The sequence below is a fragment of the Protopterus annectens genome, chromosome 1.part0 (assembly GCF_019279795.1).
Source record: "Protopterus annectens isolate FY-2018-M chromosome 1.part0, PAN1.0, whole genome shotgun sequence".
Taxonomy (NCBI): domain Eukaryota; kingdom Metazoa; phylum Chordata; order Ceratodontiformes; family Protopteridae; genus Protopterus; species Protopterus annectens.
In genome coordinates this window covers 1,307,288,251-1,307,310,522 of record NC_056725.1, presented here as the reverse complement: position 1 = coordinate 1,307,310,522, position 22,272 = coordinate 1,307,288,251, and the positions used below count along the sequence as shown (strand labels likewise).

Below are 22,272 nucleotides of genomic sequence, written 5' to 3'. Positions count from 1 at the left end.
ACTAAAAGTCAGACAAGAAAAGCCAAGAATGATCCTAATTGCACCAGACTGGCCACGCCAGCACTGGTACCCAATCCTAAAGAATTTGTCTCAAGGCCCACCTTGGCTACTCCCTCTAATGCCTCATCTTCTGACGCAACAAGACAATCAGATTCTGCACAGTCAACTCAGAACCTTAAACCTGGCAGCATGGCAGATAATGTAGCCACTCAGACTGCACCTCTCTCTAAAGCTGTTATGGATGTCATTTTAGAAGCCAGGAGGCCCAGCACTAGGAAATCTTATGCAGAAAAATGGAAGAGATTCTGTGCTTGGAACCAGGCACAAGGGCTCGAACCACTGGTCCCTAATATACCTCAGATTTTACAATACCTGACTGAGATGTTGGACAAAGGCTTATCTTTCTCATCTATTAAAATCCATGCCGCGGCCATTTCAGCTCATTACAATACAGAGCCTCCTATTTTTTCACATCCTCTACTACGACAGTACCTCAGAGGGGCAAAAAATATAAGACCCCCAAGGAGAGCACCAGTACCTACTTGGGACCTCAATTTTGTTTTAGAAAAGCTCACATTGCCTCCTTTTGAACCAGCCAGCACAGCTGATCTAAAATTCTTGTCATGGAAAACTGCTCTGCTCCTAACAATAACTTCTGCAAGAAGAGTCTCAGAGTTGCAGGCATTAATGGCTGTGGAACCTTTCCTCATTTTTCATCAGGGCAAGGGTGTCTCTTAGGACAAACCCAACATTCATGCCAAAGGTAGTCTCCAATGTGGCCTTAAACCAAACCATCCATTTGCCTACTTTTTATCCAAATCCCCAGAATAAAGGGGAGAGACTTCTGCATGCTTTGGATATACACAGACAGCTATGATTCTATTTGGGCAAAACAAAAGCTTTCAGAAAAACTGAGCAACTATTTGTAACATATGCTGCAGGATCACAAGGAAAGCCTATTGCAAAGCAGACTATTTCAAAATGGATAGGAAACTGCATCCACTTCTGTTATGCACAACATGGCAAATCAGTGCCTAAGGGCATTAGGCCTCATTCTACCAGAGCAGCAGCCACTTCAGCAGCTTTCCTCAGAGGAGTACCTACCAAAGACATTTTAGAAGCTGCAACCTGGAGCTCAGTGCACACTTTCACCAAGCAACTACCACTTACCTCTCTACTCTAAATCCAGGGCAGGCTTTGCCACTGCAGTTCTGCAGGGCTTTAGCCTCTCCAAATCCAATTTAGGCCCAGCCACCCAACCTCAGCTTTGGGATTCTACCCAAGTGTAATGACTGCAACAGTGAAACACAGTGAACATAGTACAGTTGTGTACCTATCATAAATGTAGATGTTAGAGTGTATTCACTGTTGCAGTCCAGGTTACCCACCCACCATCCCCCTTTTCCATTGCTGGGACTTTTCTCTACTACTCATCTCTATACTACCTATGGGTTGTATTTGCTTATAGATGAAAGAATTGTTTATAGTTATATATATGCGTGTTTGTTGGCATAATGCTATCTTACCAGCCTTCCTATCTGGGGGCACCTGACATCTGTAGCAAGAAAAACTGAAGAAAATGGCGTCTGTTGCAACTTTTATACTCCTGGTGCACTGATGTCAGGGAAGAAGCGACAGCAACCGACACCGGACCAAGACTTTGGAACTCTGGCCCACTGCGGGTCGCCTGCCAGCAGGATAACCCAAGTGTAATGACTGCAACAGTGAATACACTCTTAACATCTACATTTATGGTAGGTACTGTACTTTTCTGTACATTGCATCTCACCCTGTATGGGTCGGGTAGTGGCTGAAAAGAGTCTCCTGAACAGCTCACTCACCCACTTATCATAAATCAGTAAATTGTGGATTAGAGAAATCAAATGCTGGAATCAGAATCTTTTGTAGGGATAATAAACTCAGACATGCAAGCTGCACTAATCTAAAAGTTGCAAGTGAGGGAGAGTTAAAGCGCCTACTCACGAAGATGAAAAAAGTGCAAAGGCTGGCTTGCTGCTCAACATTAGTAATAATAAAAGCCAAGATTTTTGCCATCTTTGCAAACACATGGTGAAAAAGTGGAGACTGTGACAAATGTTATTTTCCTGGGCTCTGAGATCTGTGCAGGTGGTGAATAGGATGATTTCCAAAATTGGAAGTATTCTTGTTTATAGTGATGATGATATACCTGTGTGTGCATCTGGTTAATAGTAACATAAAGTTAAATAAGGAAAGAGTATTGTTAAGAAAATGAAATGATAAAAGTTACTTAGAATAAGACAATGATCTGTGGAAACACTGTTGCTTCCTTTTATCTTTTTGAACACACGGAAGTATGTTGAAGACATAAATGTAGTATATTTTTATTTAAATAAAACATGTCTGCTCTTCATCAGCAAATGTAGGGGATGTTTTAACATCAGCGTGAAGCTACCTCCATTTCATATAGGTGGAACCTTGGTTTTGCATCTGTAGTCAAAGCACCTGAAGATTGCAGCCCCCACCCCACCCACAATTACTGATTTGCTGCACTTCTTAATATTGTAATGTTAAGTTGTCTCTCTCACCTTCATTCTTGCTGGTTGGGTTCGGAGCCGATCTTCGGCTCAGACTCAGCCATTTTCTAAAGCTCGAGAGCTACTTACTGGCTCGAGGCCTCCCTATAACCCACAATGCCTGGCGCTAGATCCCCAGATCTCGTTTGCCGCTTCAGCTACGAGGTTGCGCTTTACTGGCTCAGGTCGTATTCTTCTTTTGTAATATTAGCAGTTAAAATTTTAGTGTATATTTCAAGCCTTTTTTTTTTTGTTGTTTAAGTAGAGTAGTACTGTTAGATTAGTCTTAGTATTCCTGTGTTTCTGCCCTTTAGGAAACTCGTTTTACTTAGTTTCTCCCCTCCCCCCCTTTCTCACTTAGGTCGTTTAAATTAGAGGCTATCCCCTTCCCTTTTTAATCCCTTTTCCAGTAGGAAGTAGTGTTTAGCCTTTGTAGTTTTGTTAATTTTTTGTGTGAAGGTGTGGGACTTGTGTGTGTGTGTGTGTGTGTGTGTGTGTGTGTGTGTGTGTGTGTGTGTGTGTGTGTTTTGCACTAGTCTAACATTCCTCTATTGGTATGCCTTTTTCTTTGCCATGTCAAAGGATACCAAGGTATCGGGGTTCAAGAAGTGTGACTCGTGCTGTCAGAAAATGTCTCTGACAGATGGTCACACTTCTTGTGTTTATTGTTTGGGTGCCCTACACCTGCAGGACTCTTGCTTGGTATGTCATGCCTTTAGTCCGGGAGTCCTGCAGGAGCGTAGGAACAAGCTCATTCTCAGGGGGTTACTAAAACCCGGGGGGTCTCCGGCGAAGTCTCAGCCAGCGAAAACCCCTAAGCCTACCAAGCCGTCGGCACCCAGTACAGAGCCGTCGCCAGGTGGAGCATCTGCTTCCAGTTCGGTTCCGGCCAGAACCGAAGTATCAAAATCTCACTTGGCTCCGACTTTGGTGTCGGAGCCGTCAGGGAGCCATAAGCGATCTAGGTCACCATCCCTAGAGTCGATTCGCTCGGCTCCGGGGTCACCTTTGCTACTGTCTGAACGGAGCCATCAGTCCCACTCTTCTCGGTCCTCGAGGCTATCCGATCATGACTTGGAGTGGTTAGTAGACTCCTCAAATCGCAGGCCCTGGCTAAAATGTTAGCTAACCCTTCTCATCAGGCTGTGGCTGTTACTGTTTCTGAAGTAGTTCCTCCTCCGACTCCTCCTGTCAGTTCGGAGCCGGAGCTTGTTTGGGCTCAGATCTTGGAAACGGCACAGATGCTTCCCCTTTCAGCTCCGTCGTCTGCTCCGATTTCTTCCATGGTTCCGTCCTTGGAGGGATCTGGGCGCCGGGATTTCGTCGGCTCCGAGGGGGCAAGTGGCATCGGACCCTTGTCAGACCCCGTTCTCCCTCTCTGAGCCTTGGCGCAGGTAAGCTCGGCTCCTACATCGGCCTCGGAGCCGTCCCATTCGGTGCCGGAGAGGATTCCTGTCTCTTAGGAGCGGGGGCCCTCTTCTCTGCCGGACAGGGGCACCTTCGAGGTCATGAGGAGCGTGCTAACTTCTGAGTCTGCACCTTGATCAGCCCCTTCAGCTCCTCCCCCCAGGGTGCCTGCTTCGGTCTCTGCCTCTCCTCCAGACCCCAAGTGAGGGGATCAAACGCTCCAGGTCACCCCACTGGGTGCATCTTCCTCTTTCTGAGGCCTCCCCTGAGATTTCAGAGGAGCCCCCTCGAAAGAGGAAATGTAAGAGGAAACATGTTGACTCCCCTGAGTCTGTCACGTCAGATACTGACTTGGAGGATTCGGAAGGGTCCCCAAGATCCCCCTCTGAGGATGTCTTTCTCAGACATCCTTGAGATCCTTAAGCAGAGGGGGAACTGGACTGCCCTTAACCCTTCTGAGGACGAGTCGGTATACTTGGATGCGTTTGGTTCTCGCCCCTCCACCTCCTGGGTGTCTCCGCCTTTCGATCCATTGATGGAAGTGATGGCTCGGAAGGCGTGGTCAGCACCGGACACACTGGAACCAACCCCCCGCAGGCCCACTAAGTTTATTACGGCCCCTCAAGATAAACAGTTTTTGACAAAGGGTGTCCCCGTTGATGCCATGGTGGTAGCAGCTGCCACGAAAAAGGAGATGGCTGACACTTCTGTACCTGTCCATCCCCCTAATAAAGAATCTAGGATGATGGACAGATACGGGAAGCTGATGTTTTCCTCGGCGACCTTCTCCATGCGGACACTGAAGTACTTTTGCCACTTCACCCATCTTCAGAGGGATCTCCTCAAGGAGCTAGGAGAAACCCTGCAAGATCCATCAGTTGCGGGGGCTCAAGACAAGATTAACTCCCAGCTGGCGACTCTTAATTCAGTCGTCAACTCCTCCATGCGGCTCATTTCGTATGCGGCTGATGGGGTGAGGAGGGCCGCAGGCACAGGCGTGGCTTTGAGAAGACATGCCTGGATGCGGTTATGTAACTTCGCTGATCCCTTCAAGGCGTCCTTCACCAACACCCCTTTTGATGGTTCGGTTCTGTTTGGACCTCAGGTGAAAGATACCCTTACCAGGTGTGAGCAGGAAGGCAAGACACTCTCTGCCGTGGGAGTCCGTTTCTCTACTCCTGCTAGACCATACCCTAAAGGTCAGAAGAGTGGAAAGATGTGGTTCTGGAAACCCCAGGGAGCCGTGCCAGACACACGTGGTGAGTTTCCCTCCAGAGGCAGAGGAGGGAACAACAATAGACGCCGCCCGTGGGGCAGAGGGGGTCCGCAGAATCAGGGCAGCAGAGAATCCTTCAATGACAAGCCCTTCCAGCACCCCTGAAGGGCTGTCCGCCTTCGAAGGCAGTTGGGGGAAGGTTGTCTCTGTACCCAGAAGCCTGGCGTCTCATCATTCGAGACAGATGGGTACGGTCTATCATATCCGGAGGTTACAATATCCCTTTTGTCCACACCCCCTTACAATCAAACAACCCCATCCCAGATGTTCCTCCCAGTCTAAGGGAACAGGCAGTACAAGAAATTTCAAAACTGCTAAAAAAACAGGCCATCCAATAAATCCCAGCAGACCAGCAAGGATTCGGAATTTACTCAGTTCTTTTTGGTACCAAAAAAGACAGGGGACTGGAGACTCATTTTGGATCTCAGCAGACTAAACAAGTCTGTTCAAAGAACGAAGTTCCGGATGGTCACGCTTCAGTCCATTCTGCCCTTTTTGGGTCCGGACAATTGGATGTGCTCCATAGATCTTCAGGATGCGTACTACCACATCAAAATTGACAGGCATTCCAGAAGGTTTCTCCGCTTCCGGCTGGGAGCCAGTCATTACCAGTTCAGAGCCCTGACCTTTGGTCTCACCACAGCCCCCAAGGTTGTTCACCAAATGCATGGCAGTGGTTACCGCTCACCTGAGACGGCAAGGATTCCAAGTGTTTCCATATCTAGCCTGGTGGTAGCAGTAAGGAGCCAGTCATCATCAATTGCTGAGAGCCAGGGATTATACCATCCAAACATGCTCCAACCTAGGTATCTCAATAAATTTCGAAAAGTCTGCATTGTCACCTTGTCAGTCTTTAACCTTTATAGGCGCAAGATTAAATACGAAAGATCTGTCCACAGGACTTCCAATAGACAGAGTGGCAGACATTCGCCAACATGTACAGGTGTTATTAGGATGCAGAAAGATTCAGGCCAGATTCGTCCTAAAAACCTTGGGTCTCATGGCAGCAGAGCGATCATATTAGTTCCCCCTGGCTCGCTTTCACATGAGGATTCTCCAGTGGATGCTTTTCACCCAATGGTCCTTTCAACAACTCCCCTTATCTCACAAGATATTAATCACACAGTCGTGCAAAGACCACTTAGCTTGGTGGATGGTCTCATCAGTACCCCAGGGCAGACCGCTTGTCCTTCCTCCTTCAGTTGCCACGGTGACCACGGATGCCTCCCTGATTGGGGGGGGGCATTTTCAGGGCAGGACTGTCCAGGGCACCTGGCAGCCCCACGAGTACCACTTGCACATAAATGTTTTGGAGATGAGGGCGGTGCTTTTAGCGTTGCAAGCTCTTCAGAACTCTCTACCCACTGGGACCATTGCAATTCAGACAGACAATATGTCTGTAGTATGGTACATCAACAAGCAGGGCGGAACCAAGTCATATCCCTCGAGAAGCACTCAGACTATGGTAGTGGGCGATCTCCTCTCAACGGTTTGTGACAGCAATGCATATCCCTGGGAAGTCCAACGTCATAGCGGACAGGCTAAGCAGAGCTATTCTCATGCCTCACAAGTGGTCTCTCAATCAGTAGCGGACAAAATCTTCCGCAAATGGGGTCAGCCTTGCTGCGACTTTTTCGCAACTCCTCTCAACAGCAAGTGCGATAATTTCTTCACTCTCTTCCCGGACACTCCCCCAGAGACGCTCTAGTTCACGATTGGCCACAGGGACTTGTGTATGCATTCCCACCCTTTCCCCTAATTCCCAAACTAATTCAGAAAGCTACCGTGCTGGGTTGCAGGGTGATCCTCATTGCCCCCTACTGGCCTCGACAAATCTGGTTCCCGTTCCTGCATCGTCACCTTCTAGAGCAGCCTTGGAATCTGGACCCAGTTCCAGAACTCCTGATCCATCAGTCGGGTAGGTTGCATCAATCTCTTCAGTCGCACAACCTCACTGCTTGGTTGCTCCACTTCCAACCTTATCACCTACAGCCAGGAAGACTTATGCTAGTAAGTGGAAACGTTTCTCTTTCTGGGCAGAGGCTAGAAATATAGATCCTTTCACGGCCCCTGTCCATAACGTTCTAGACTTTTTAGCTGAACTTTTTCAAGCGGGCTCCTCTTCTGCCACCATTAGAGTACAATTAGCGGCAATCTCTAATTTCCATATGGGCCTTTCAGAAACCAGCATCATGTCCCATAAGCTTTGCAAAGCCTTTCTTAAAGGAACAATCTTGCTCAGGCCTCCAGTGAGGGATCCCCCGCCTCCGTGGGACTTGAATTTGATCCTAGCTTCCTTGATACTGCCTCCTTTTGAACCGGCAGCTTCCTGTTCCTTGAAATTGCTTTCTTGGAAAACCCTCTTTTTGGTGGCCATTACTTCAGCGAGGAGAGGTTCTGAACTTCAAGCCCTATGTGTTAGTCCTCCTTACCTAATTTTCCATAAGGATAGGGGTTCAGTCAGGACTAATCCTTCGTTCCTTCCTAAGGTCCCCTTCGAAAATAATTTGAATCAGTCCATTGATCTGCCAGTTTTTTTTTCCAAATTATTCCAACAAGGCTGAACACAAATTACACCAGTTGGACGTTCATAGGCAATTACGTTTCTATTTGCATAGGACTGAACAAATAAGGAAATCAGACCAACTCTTCTTGTCCTATGCAGAGGGTAAGCAGGGTCGACCAGTGTCTAAAGTAACCTTATCCAGGTGGTTGTCCTCTGTTACCCTTGTTTATCAGTTGAGAAATAAAGAACTCCCTGCTAAACCTAAAGGCCACTCTACTAGGGCTTTAGCTATGTCGGTAGCCTTTCAAGCAAAGACTACCAATGGAAGCCATTTGTGCGGCGGCCACATGGGCCACCCCTCATACCTTCATTTCACATTATAAGTTGGATGTGGCCTCTAGGAGTAGAGCTGATTTTGGTTCCACTGTGCTCAAGAGTCTGTTCCGATGAGCCACCCAGGACTAAGGTGCTAAGGGACACTGTCCCAACCAGCAAGAATGAAGGCGAGAGAGACAACTTTAAGAAGTTATGTACCTACCATAACGTTCCATGTTAGTTGTCTTCTTCTCGCCTTCTTTCTTGCGTCCCACCCTCCATCCCCCTAGCCTAGATGGACCGAGAAGAGTTCTCCTACGAGTCTTGTCACTGGCTGAGCCTTAACCGATTTGTGTCCTCTACTTTTTCTTTAGCCCTATAGCTGAAGTCTTGCTATTGGGACGGTTGTCCTCTTGTATTGTGATGGTGGTAGGTCTTCCAAATGAGATCTGGGGATCTAGCGCCAGGCATTGTGGGTTATAGGGAGGCCTCGAGCCAGTAAGTAGCTCTCGAGCTTTAGAAAATGGCCGAGTCGGAGCCGAAGATTGGCTCCGAACCCAACCAGCAAGAAAGAAGGTGAGAAGAAGACAACTAACATGGAACATTATGGTAGGTACATAACTTTTTATTGTGAATCTCACCTTGTGTGGTGATATAGCCCATAGTTATCTGTTCTTCCTGTCATCAAAGGCAAATGTCACACTTGGTTAGTCATTGGTAATGACTGAACTACATCTTTGGAAACCTTAACTGCACAAGACGTAGGCTAGAAAAGTTCATGTAAAAGAACCACAGTGCTGTTTGGTCTAGATCACATGCGATATGACATGTTCAGTAATGTGTTATTTTCTTTTTTTTTTCTGAAGAAGATTGAGAGAAGGGATAGAGTAGAAAAACAGTGTTCATCAGAGTGTAGTTTACTAGATAACGCAGGTTGTCACTGATGAGTCTTACAAGATTAGAAGAGACTGCAGATGAAGTGGGGCAAAGGATGAGTCAGAGCAAATGAGTAATTTTGCGTATGCTGGTACGTTTCAGCAGAATTTGATGGTACCATGCTGATATGATTAGCAGTAAAGGGGAGTGTGTATTTGTGGTCTTAGCAACATATTGAATGGCTTCAGTGCCCTAACAACTTAAATGATCATGTAGTATAGATATGGAATATGTAGCAGAAGGAAGTATTATTGAAGTGGTCACCTTACATAAAAATGCAAATGACCAGTGAAGTAGAACTTTGGAGAGCAGGCATAAGAGACATTAGGCTTCTTTGGAAAGTGGGTGAATTTGCTGGTGAACATGGAAAGGCTTTTTTTGTTACAATTTGTAATTCCCGAACCACATCTGCATCAGTTTGTTTTGACATTTCATTACTGTTTGAGGAAAGTAAGTGTGCAAGAAATGCAAACATTAATAATCAATTTCGAGTTTCTTTTTTTATCTTCTTTAGGAGCTGCAAGCTGAACTTGAACTTGCAAAGTCGGAGCTTAAAAGGTATTAATATTTTTATTGACTTCTTTTGAAGCACTGTGTAGCATTTAAGAGCTTTTCCTTTACTTTTTTGGCTTCTTGTTTCCTTTCTTTGTCAAGTTGTTTGAACATCAGCTCCCTGACTTGCTGTTAAGACTGTTGTGATTGATGAAGAACCACAGTCTCAACAAAAGTGCAGTACCACAGGAGTGGGAATGCTGTTCATAAAAACGCACAGGGAAAAAAAAAAACATTTTTAAAGGTGACAAAGCCCCCCCCAATACCACTCAAAATAAAGACTATATTCTCCTTATTTATACCAACTCTGAGGTCATTTCAATTTGTGGAAACAAGAAATCCGCAGTACACTGCAATACATAATCAAATTTCTGAAATAACACCATGTGTTCAGTTGCACTTGAGTGTCGATCACTAGTGTTTAGCAAAGAAAACCTGCTGTTCATAAATCCCATACAGAGATGGTGTCAGTTTTGGATGCAGATGTTGAACAGTGGAACCAGTGTGTCTGCTGATCCAGAACTGTAGTGCTGTGGTTACTTGGAGCTGGATTTTACTTGGAAACCATCTGCAGCTTTGTTTCCCAGTTGTGTAGTTATGCAAATTTACATAGTTGACTGTTACATGGTAATAGGCTTGCTCTTGTAGACATGCACATTGTGGTGTTACTTTACACGTGTGTGTGTAGCTATATATATATATATATATATATATATATATATATATAGATATAGATATAGATATATATAGATATATATATATAGATATATATATATATATATATATATATATATATATATATATATACATACACACAACTGTATGACGCATATATATATATATATATATGCGTCATACAGTTGTCACTTGTATCAGTTTCAGGTTATCCTAACTTTTCACAGATATGCATAAGAGGAGTCGTTATTTCACAATCAAGGTGCTTGCCCCTGGCAACTATGCTTTGGAGAAATTAAAACTATTTACCAGCATTGCTGGATAAGTAGTTACTTATCAGGTTCTTTACTGGAACCTCGGCTTCAGGATTGGCAGGCTCACCCATCCCCTGTTCAAAACTAGTAGCTTTGACATTTGTATCTTGGATTATATTTTCAGTGGTGGTTAACTTTTCTGTTTATTTGCAGAGAATATTTTGATCTTACACCGTGATCAGCTGAACTTAGTATTAACCTTTTCACAAGTATGTGATGTCAGAATTTCCTTTAATCCATTACTTTCATCGTGGTTTTGTTTTGGAGAGCACTTTGTGTCTTGTACATGTACAGTTCAGCTCATTCCTAGTAGACGAAGACTGCAGGAGTTTGGGAAAATGATGCAACCATTCATTTGCTTTGCCCCTGGAAGGGGAGGGTCTTGCATTGAATAGGCAAACTGTTTAGAGAGTTTCCAACTACATTATCTTTGGCCTTCATATGCAAACCACCTATGAGAAACTGCTTCTGACAGAGGCCACTCCATGAAAGACATGGCTGCTTCCAGTGTTTACTTAGAGTGCCCAATTTATTTGCGACAACCACTTTTTTAACTGTCAGTTCACAGCTTCACCAGGCATTTTTGTTCAAACCAGAATTACAGGAATTGGGCCTCCTTTGGCTGCTTGGTGTTACTGGATTAGGCCTGCAGAGCAGGCAGATGCATTTTCTGTAAGTCCGACAGTTATCTTGTGTGTTGTGTTCCATATGTTTTCTGATATTCGTCGTGTTTCACTGTTGCAGTCATCACTTTTGGGTTATCTGCTTGCAGTAGCCCTCAGTCGGCTTGATTAACAAAGTCTTGGGTCCTGTGTCGGTTGCTGTCCCTTCTTCCATGAAGTCAGGTCGTCAGGGGTATAAAACATACAGTGAATGCCATTACACCAGTCTTTCTTGCTGTGCGGTGCCCGAAGCAGAAGCAGTTCACAAGTGCCGGTCATAGACTCCTGAAATTTTCGTTTTCGAGTTTCAGAACCAAAGTCTTCAACTAAAGCTAAGAACCCCGTTGGGGAAACTTTTTCTTGCTCCTTACCGATGTTAGTAAAAGTTAATAATTGCATTAATTGTGGAAAGCAAATACCTCATAAAGATTTTCATTTGTACTGTGTTCCTTGCCTAGGCCCTGACCACGACGTACCGTGCTGTCGGTTTTGTGCTTTATTTAATCAACGCACTATCCGTCGTCGTCTATATTTTCGCCTCTAAATATTTTGGTTCTCTGTTTAATTATCCAGAAATGACATTGGTTAGCCATCCGACTACCGGGATTCCAAAAAAAACGCAAGGATAAAAAGAGACATGCCGCCAAGGTCCAAAACAGCTGACGCTTCTCCTAAGACAGTCACCAGTTCGCTTTCGCAGCCCCTGATACCCGCTGCTTCTGATTCGCAGGCCTCTGCTGAGACCTATTTGGAGTCCAGTATGCCGCGAGATGCTGCAACTATGGAACCTGCTGATGTCTCTACCTTGGATGGGTCTGGAGCTGCTGTGCGGGTGTATTCAGGCCTACGGACTTGCATATTAAACCGAAGCCTCCTTCTTTTAGGCCTAAATTTCGAACCATGCCTAAAAAATGACGCCCAGGCTGCATGCTCAGGCCTATATGCCTAAAAAAACAAATAAGAATGGCTGAAAATCTTATAACTTTAATCTGAGGAAGCCAGCCTCCCCCTTCTAAGAGACCTAGGACTGAAGTTGTTTATGAATCTTCTGACCTGGATTCTGATTTTTCTGATTCTTTTGATGATCTGGGTTTGCCCTTATCTACTTATGAGGATTCTGATGCAGAGGACTCTGTTCCCTCTGCTTCCCCTCCAGAGGATTTTTCTTTTGGCGAAACCTTACATACTCTAAGGGAGCATTTCCACTGGGAAAGCCAGGATTTTTCTGATTCAAAAAAGAGGCTTTAGGGATTTCTTACTCCTGCCTCAGCATAGGCCTTTAGCTATCCCTCCTGTATTAGACATTGTTGATGCTTTTTCGGAATCTAGTTTGGCCCCCGATTCTTTGCCTCCTGCTCCCAGAAAACCTGACAGATATTACTTCCTGATTCATACAAGTTCCTTTTTAAAAATCATATTGCGGATGCAGAGACTATTTCACAGGGACCCAAGGATATTAAGGCTTCTACTGCTAAAAATCCTACCCCTTCTGATAGACACTCCAGGATGCTGGATAGATGGGGTAAGAAGGTTTACACTTCTGCAACCTTGGCCATTAGGGCTTTAAACTGCCAGTTTCATATGTTAAAGTATCGACAACATGTTATTGGATTGCTTAAACAGAAAATGATGTTGATTCCTGACTGTGCGGAAAGTAAAGAATTACAGGATTTAATGCACTCTGCTGAACAGGTTGGAAAACATACTTTGCAATGTGGATCTGATTCTTTAGAGGCCTCTTGCAGGGCTGCTGTTACTGGTTCTGTGCTCAGAAGGCATGCTTTTCTTAAGGAGCAATCTTTACCTGATCATGTTAAAGCTAAATTGCTGGATGCCCCCTTAAATCAGGACCGCCTGTTTGGCAACAAGGCTGAGGAAGTTCTTAAAAAGATGGAAGATAAAGTTAAATCTATGCAAACTGTTAAAGATTTCTTACAAGTTCAGCCTCCTCGATTTAGTAGGCACTGGCCCTCTAAGAATTGGTCCTTTCTAGCTCTTCAAGGTCTTCTCAAGCCAAACCCAGACTTAGCAGGAACCCCAGGTTTCAGTTCCGGGGACACACAAGACTAAGCAGTGGGAGGTTTCCGCACCCAAATCAGGGAGTATTAAGACTCCCCTTTATGGAAAACTGTCTCGATGACTTGCTTCTAAAAATTGCAATCACTTCCCAACTGAATGCTCCTTTATGCGGAAAGATTGGTCTGCAGGCCAAAAACTGGGAACTCATTACCCAGGACAAATGGGTTTTAAATATACTGTCCCAGGGATACAGATTTCACTTCCACACCTTAACACCTCCAAGCGGGTGGCCAGATCTACCCCCAAATCAGTGGGCAGAGGCCCAAAATCATGTACTCTCTCTGTTAAGCATGATGGCTATTCAGTTGGTACCAGAAGAGGAAAAGGGACAAGGGTTCTGTTCGAGCCTTTTCCTGGTACCCAGAAGAGGCAATACATGGCGTCCTATCCTGGACCTTTCTACTCTAAATTTCTTTCTGGTGATTCCAAAATTCAAGATGCTGACTCTTCACCAGCTGCTTCTTATGCTAGGCAAAGATGCATGGTTGGCAAAACTAGATTTAAAAGAAGCATACCTGCACATCCCTGTCAGGGAGTGTTACAGAAGATACCTACGCTTCAAAGCAGGCTACATGCACTATCAGTTCTCTGCACTGCCCTTTGGCTTATCTACTGCGCCCAGGGTATTCACAAAGTACCTAGCTCCAATCATTGCATTCTAGAGGCAAAGAAATATTCAAATATACCCATATCTGGACGATTGTCTAATTCAGGCAGAAAGCCAGGACATGCTTTTGAATCATTTGGCCTTTTTTCAAAGGGTACTGACTTGTCTGGGGCACACCATAAACGAAAAGAAATCACACCTGGTACCCTGTCAACAAATTATATTCCTGGGAGCAAGCTTGAATACAACTTCCCAGATGGCTTTCCTCACGCCATAGAAACGGATTCATTTGACAACCTACTTCATACAAGTGGCCACAAAAACCCAGTTATCTGCAAGGCAAATACTGCAAGCCTTGGGGTTCATGGCCTCCTGCATTCTTCTAATTCCATATGCAAGGCTGCATGTGAGAAAACTGCAATAGTATCTTAGAAGCCTATGGTGTCAACATTCACATGATCTAGAAGCAATGATTCCTATCATACCTTGCCTATGCCTAGAGTTCCTTTGGTGGGCAGAGGCCTGCCACCAAAACAGGGGACTATCATTCACACTACCCCCTGCCGCCCAAACCTTAACAGATGCATCAGACTATGCATGGGGGGCCCACATGGCAGGGACGTGCATTCAGAGCAAATGGAACCCAAGTCAAATGCAGTTGCATATCAATCAAAAAGAAATGTTAGCTGTACAGAATGCTCTGACAGCCTTCAAGGACCACATTCTTCCAGGACAATTAATGATAGACTGACAACACCACTGTTATGTGGTACATAAACAAGCAGGGGGGGACACATTCTTACCCCCTTTGCAGACTAACCATGGCATTGTGGAACACAGCTCTGAGCTATCAAGTACATTTACAAGCTCAATTCCTGCCAGGAAAACTAAATACACTGGCAGACGAACTAAGCAGAAACCTTATGGACCCAAACGAGTGGAAACTAGAACCAAGAATTTTCAACATGTTGACAAGCAAATGGGGGAGCCCAGATATAGACCTGTTTGCCTCCCCCCAAAACTATCAGTTGGACAAATTTTGCACAAGGACTCCCCACAAACAAGCTTGGAAAGTGGATGCTCGGTCTTTCAGCTGGAAAAACCTATCAGTTTGCCTTTCCTCCTCTGCCTCTTCTCTCCAAGGTACTAAAGATCAAACAAGACAAACCAAGGACGATTTTGATTGCACCAGTCTGGCCACGCCAACACTGGTGTACCCCCTCTTGCGCAGTGTGTCACTGTGGGCCCCATGGCACCTGCCTCAGACTCCTACTCTATTGTCTCAGCAGGAGAACCAAATTCTGCACCCTCAACTTCAAACACTGAATCTAGCAGCCTGGCTAATTACATAATTTATCCTTTACCATCCCTCAGTAAACCAGTGATGGATATAATTTTAGAGGCAAGGAGGCCTAGTACCAGAAAGTCTTAAGCAGAAAAATGGAAAAGATTCTGTGCCTGGAACCAAGCTCAATGGATGAGCACAACAGTGCCCAATTTACCTCAGATTTTACAATACTTAATTGAGATGCTTCATAAGGGGCCGGTCTTTCTCCTCCATCAAAATTCATGCCTCAGCCATCTCAACTCATAACACAGAACCACCCCTCTTTTCTCATCCACTACTTAAGCAGTTCCTCAGAGGGCCAAAAATCTACGACCACCCAGGAGAGCTCCAACTCCAGCCTGGGAACCTCAACTTTGTATTGGAAAAGCTCACCCTTCCTCCTTTAGAGCCGGCTGCCACTGCAGACTTAAAATTCCTTTCTTGGAAAACTGCTTTCCTTTTAGCAATAACTTCAGCAAGAAGGGTCTCTGAATTACAGGCCCTCATGGCAGTGGAGCCTTTCATCATCTTTCATGTGGACAGGGTGTCTCTCAGGACCAATCCCTCCTTCATGCCCAACGTGGTATCCAGCGTGGCCCTTAATCAGTCCATACATTTGCCAACCTTCTTTCCTAATCCACAGAACAAAGGGGACGGATTCTGCACTCAGACGTGCACAGACAACTTAGATTGTACTTGGACAGAACTAAACCTCAAAGGAAATCTGATCAACTGCTGGTGGTATTTGCTGCAGGGGCAGAGGGGAAGGCTATTTCAAAGCAAACCATTTCCAAATGGATAGGCCGTTGCATTAATTTCTGCTACAAACACCATGGAAAACCTAACCCACAGGGGATCAGACCCCACTCTACCAGGGCTGCATCTACCTCTACAGGCTTTCTCAGATGCATCTCTACCCAGGGATATCCTAGAAGCTGCTACCTGGAGTTCTGTATATACTTTCACCAAGCATTACCATATGCCAATTTTCTCTGAATCCAGAGCTGGCTTTGCCACTGCAGTCTTACAGGGCCTTTTAGCTGATCCTAATTCTATTTAAATTCCCCCTCACATCCTTAGCTTTGGAATCTACCCAAAAGTGATGACTGCAACAGTGAAACACAAAGAATGTAATACAGTTGTGTACACTTACCATAAATGTAGATGTTAGTGTATTCACTGTTGCAGTCCTGATTACCCTCCCTCCAGCCCCCTTCTTTTTTTGGATATACCTCTACTTTCCTTTGCTATCTTAAAAAGCTTTTTGGTGTATTTGCTTTTTTTATTGGAGGTATAACCTTGTACATTTATAGATTTAATTGCTTCCCATTAAGGGTGCACCTGACATCTGGGGCGAGTAAAACTGATGTAATAGCATCTGCTGCATGTTTTATACCCCTGACATCATGGAAGAAGGGACAACAACCGAAGCAGGACCCAAGACTTTTTTAATCAGGCCGACTGAGGGCTACTGCAAGCAGATAACCCAAAAGTGATGACTGCAACAGTGAATACACTCTAACATCTACATTTATGGTAAGTGTGCACAACTGTATTTTTCCTTTCTTGCAGATCTTACTGACTTAAGAGGGTTAAACTAAGTGGTCTGTGAGCTGATTTTATATTTTTTTATACAAAAAAAAAAAAGCACAAAGGCATGCACCTTCAGAGAAGTCCCCTAACATATTGAATACCAGTACAAAAAGTGCTACAAATTTGAATCCAGAATTTTGGAATCTAAAAACATTGCTATTTCAAGTAATGCATTACAAGTATGATTATTGCAACTTAAAAGGAAAGCCTTTTCTAATTAGCCCCTTGCAGCATTGGCCTCCCTCACAGGACACCCCCACCCCAGGAGCTGCGTGCATGCCTAGGAATCTTCTCCCTGTTAATTACTCCTGAGGATATTAACTAATAAACTTAAAGAACTGCATGCTCTCCTAAATCTAAGTGGCACAGTTATTACTACCATTTTCCCATTGCAGCACCCCAAGGAAGAACATTCCATGGATACACTGACAAGTATGTCTCATAGCCAACAGACTTGTTCCACCTTTATGTAAGGATACTATATTTTCTTTTTCCTCCATGGACTCAGTCTAATGAAGCATTTTACATTTTTTATCAGTATCTATGTATGTTTTTTGTACTGGTCTATCATCTGGCAAGCAAGCAGTTTGAGGACCCCCCCCCCCACTTCTGAACTCTAGCACAACCTCTTTTATAACCCCTTCTGGGACATTAAATATCTCTTATTGGCTTAACCTTTTTTTTTTTACCATTACTCTATCACTATTCCATGCCAAAAACTGGTAAATTTCCTATTAAACTGTGCTTATATCTTCATAAAACCTAAACAGATACATAAAGTGATGTTTTATTCAGGAACAGCATTTCATGGTTTCTTTTTTCCTGGATAACATATACGTACAGTACACTATTACAGATTTTTTTTCATTTACCTCTATTACCAACATGCGTCAGCGTGCCCCTGAGTTGGACTTAATTACTTCAGACTTCCCACGCCACCTCAGTCTACACCATCCTCTAATCCTTTGCAATATTTATTACCCATGACTTAAGAAAATCTTATTTCTTTTCTAATTAGCCCCTTGCAGCATTGGCATTCTTCACAGGACTTTCCTCGAGCTGCGTGCACACCTAGAAAGTAAGTTGAATACATGTTGTGGTTATTGACAGCGTATAGGTTTCTTTGACTATGTCTTGTGTACAGCTTTCAGTTTGCTCCAATAGAACATAGTCACTGCTAGAGTCTCTGTACTAGAGAAGTGCTACTTTGTCTTTTAAAATTACCTACTGGAGTTATTTTATTAAGAGCTGCCATTTTTACATTGTTTCGAGTTATTTAAATTATCGAATTATACTGTTGCCTCTCCCTTTAACAACTGTTGAGTTTTCGTACGCCTTACTTTCCACTTCTTGTTCTATTCTATCCATTTTGTCACATAATATAGAGGAGGTTGTGAACTGTTGCTGACTACTATTTCTCTCTCTCTCTCTCCCACAGACTTCTGCCCTTTATTAATTACTCCCGAGGACAATATTAACTAATAAACTTAAAGAACTACATGCTCTCCTAATACTAACAGGTGTGATTATTACTACTTCCATTTACCCAGAGGAGCATAGCAAGGAAGAGTGTTGCATAGATACTTTGACAACAAGTACGTCATGTAACCTACATACTTGTTCCACTTTTAAGTAAGGATACTGTATTTTCTTTATCCTGCATGGATTGATCCCAGTTTAGCATTTTACTTTTTTTTTTTTTTATCAGTATCTACCTATGATTGATAGTACTGACCTGCTCTCTGACAAGCATGCAGCTTGAGGATCCCCTCCACTCCCGAACTGACTTCTATAACCACTTTTTCTATGACATTAAATATCGCTGATTGGCTTAACCTGTTTTTACTATTACTAGCTTTCACTCTTCCATGCCAAAAACTGGTAAATTTCCTCTTAAACTATGCTTATATCTCTGTAAACCCTGAACAGGTAAACAAATAAAGCAACATTGTATTCAGGAACAGCATTTCAAGATTTTTTCCCCCCGGATAATGTATACGTACCTTGTACTATTAGTTGTTTTTTCTTTTACCTCCCCAAGTAACGGGTCAGCCTACTCCATTCCCCTACCCTATCCCCAATGCCCACCCACCCCCACTACTACTAAACTGGTACACATAGAACTTCACCCAGTTGCTAAAACTCCAGACACTCTTCTAGTTAACTCTGTCATTCAAACCAGCTGCTTAACCTCTCCCACAATCCTCCCTAACCTCCATACACATAACCCCAACCCAGACTAGTAACACTACATCTCCCTTAAATACTATACATTCTCTTTTTTCTTCCACCAAGTCCTTACAATCTTTTTCTATTAACTAAGAATGCTCCTGATATCCTGCCTCACCACTTCGCTAATACTTGCACACAGTACATCTCAATCAGCTCAAACTCCATCCTCAGTAACCTCCATATATCCGTCCCAGCGCAGCAGATTCTCTATACATTAACCTACTTCTCAACAACCAAAATCTTTACCACTCAGCATTCAGAACCATACCTTAAGTCACTTGACACCTGTTGCTTCAAAAAATATAATATTCTTTATGCCTATCTTATTTCCATATTGAGGCAATGCAGAGACATCCACCCAAATCCTGACCCCAGCACTAACCTATACTCTAGAACATACCCTAAAAGCCTAAATATAATGGCACTAAATCTTAGAAGCCTATGCCACAAAATAGGCCCCTTCCGTGCCTGGATTGACCCAATACAAACCAGATAGCCTAACCTTAACTAAAAAGTTGCTAATTTCTAATGTAAAAGACTCTGAAATCACATCCTCCAATTTTAGCATACCAATACTCGATAAAACCCAAAAGAAAGGCATAGCCAGCCCTACTCTACCCTACCCTGACACCTTTAATGTCACACTTTTTACTGACTGCATCCCCACTTTCACTAGTGCAGTGATACTTGTATCCTTTCTAAATCTCAGTAGGATCAAACATGTCTGTATCATAGTACTGTTATATTCCCCCTGGACAAAATATACCCATACTTGGAGACTTACTTCTTGGATCTTGCAAATAATTTACCATGAAACAATTATTCTAGGTGATGTTGACATCAGTTGGCAAACACTATCTTCTCAGTCTCCATCAAATAGTATCAACCTCTACGGCTTTTCTCAAATCATCGATTCTCCTACTCCATGCAATAAAGACTCTGCCCAGTAGTCCACTCTAGACCGGATTCTGGTATTCCATTCAACTAATTTTGCCACGTCAGGCACACTTCCCAAAACCCTAAGTGATCACCTACCCATGTATGTCCTCAAAACCACCACTCGCCTACCTAAAAAAAAACACCCTGAAATGGGTCTGTAACCTAACTTTTCTCATGAAAAATCGGTGAACTATTAAAGAATGTAAATTGGTCTATGCTAAAACGTCTCCCTCTAGAAGCAGTACAATATTTCAATACTTCCTTTCTAAGTACACTTATACCCTTGCTCCAGCACACACAAAACTAATCAAAAACAGTCCTGCTCCATGGTTAACCAAAGCATGTAAAAATCTCATGAAAAATGGACACAGCCTGGGGTCACTGGAAACAAAAATGAGGAAAGTCTACAAATATTCAGGCAACTCTGCGACCAAGGAAAGAAGCAAATGATCACAGACAAAACAGCTATATTACACACTCATCCAACACGAGCATAGAACTAACCCAAAAAATTCTGGTCCTCCATCTCAGCCCCACTTAATCCCAGGACCTAAACAGATGCCTTACCTTTACAACTAGCAAACAACTTCAACAGTCACTTCATACAGTCTATAGCTTCACTGATCTCAAATTCCTTCAACATTGGCCCCAACTTCTCTACTTGCACAACTACCATCAACCCTGCCTCAACTTCACCTCCTGACACTCACCAGTATAAATCCCCACTTTAACAACTTAGCCAATTTCTCTTTTCAACCCATCCCAAGTCTCTCAATAAAATTGTTGTGAAAACCTAATCTGTGTTGTACCTCAGCAGATAACCTCCCACCAGAGTACCTTAAATTAGCTGCTGACTCCATTGCATACCCCATCAGTATTCTTAATCAACGGATCTGTCTCTGAATCCAAAGTGCCCAGCATCTGGAAAATGTCACACATCATACCTGTCCACAAAGGGAAAGCTCTACTGAGCTAATTAACTTCCTACCTATAGCCATTCTATCTCTCATCTCCAAAATAATGGAAAAATGCATAGATCAACCGCTTATGCAATACGCACTGCAAAATAACCTGCTTGTCATACCCAACATGGTTTCTGTCCAGGCCAGAGCAATTCCATGACTCTCCTTTCCTTCACTGACACTGTAAATAGGGCTAGAGATGCAGGCAGCTTTGTATCGCCATTATTTCTTCACCTATCAAAAGCTTTCAACATGGGCTGACACACCTTACTCCTTGCTAGGCTCTCACCTACAACTTGCAAGTCCCTCCTTACAGTGGTTCCAGAGCTATCTAAACAATCAAAAACAAACCATAAAATTGCTAAATACCATCTCTCCTTTTCTTCATGCCTCCACTGGGGTCCCATTCTCTGTCCCTTACGCTTTAATATTTTTACAAACAACTTGTACACTTCCTCATTCCCAGGAACAATCGGACAATATGTAGATGACTGTACAATCATCTGCACCTCTCCCTCACTTCCTCAACCGCAGTCCATCACACAACACGTTTTCCTCTATGACTTCTCAACTCTTTCTTAACACTAAAAAAAAAAAAAAAAAAATCCTTCTCTTTATGCCAAAAAAAATCACTCGTGAGATAAATCAGTTCTATATCCATTCTGCAGCCAACGCTTATTGAAGTAGTCCACCATGCTAAACTGCTAGGAGTTATCATAGACAGTCAACTTAAGTTTGATCTCCACATCCAACACATTAGGAAAACCCACCAGAAGCTAGGCATCCTTTATCGGAACAAACACTTCTGAATACATCAGCCAAAGTCCCCCTTGCCAAACCCCCCCCCCCCACTGTATGGTGCCACAATTCTCACTAACCTTCAGACCACTATCAGATCCAAAATAGAATGTTGCTACAACAAAGATGCCATGTTCGCCAGTAGCTCAGAGGTCAAATACACATTATAGAGCACTGCAAATGATACAGTAGCTTGAACTCAACCATCTCCACTACATATAGCTCTTAACTTTACGCATTATTTATAAACCTTTAGTGTTCCCAGCCCTGAGATGCTTAGTGAATCTTTACACCCCCAAACAGAGCTCTAAGATCTGAAGACAGTAAACTCCTAGCTATTTCCAATCCCTCAAAAGTACCAGGACAAAACTTTTACTCCTACTCTGTAGCTAAAGACTGGAACTCTCTTCCACTGTCCGCAAGGATAATTACTAACATGGAAGCATACATATCCTTCCAAAAACAGCATCTAAACAATACATGGCTATGCTCATGTACAACTCCTGGCTACCATAACATTTCCACCCCTGGTTGTTC

General features: G+C 43.7%; 1 protein-coding gene across 1 annotated transcript in view; it reads left to right on the top strand.

Moving 5' to 3' along the window:
* LOC122801558 (SUN domain-containing protein 2-like) overlaps nt 1-22,272 on the top strand; it is a 500,184-nt gene that overhangs the window by 129,064 nt on the left and 348,848 nt on the right. Inside the window, exon 3 of the mRNA XM_044071033.1 lies at nt 9,510-9,553. Within this exon, the coding sequence (XP_043926968.1) occupies nt 9,510-9,553 (44 nt within the window). The remainder of the gene's footprint in view (nt 1-9,509; nt 9,554-22,272) is intronic.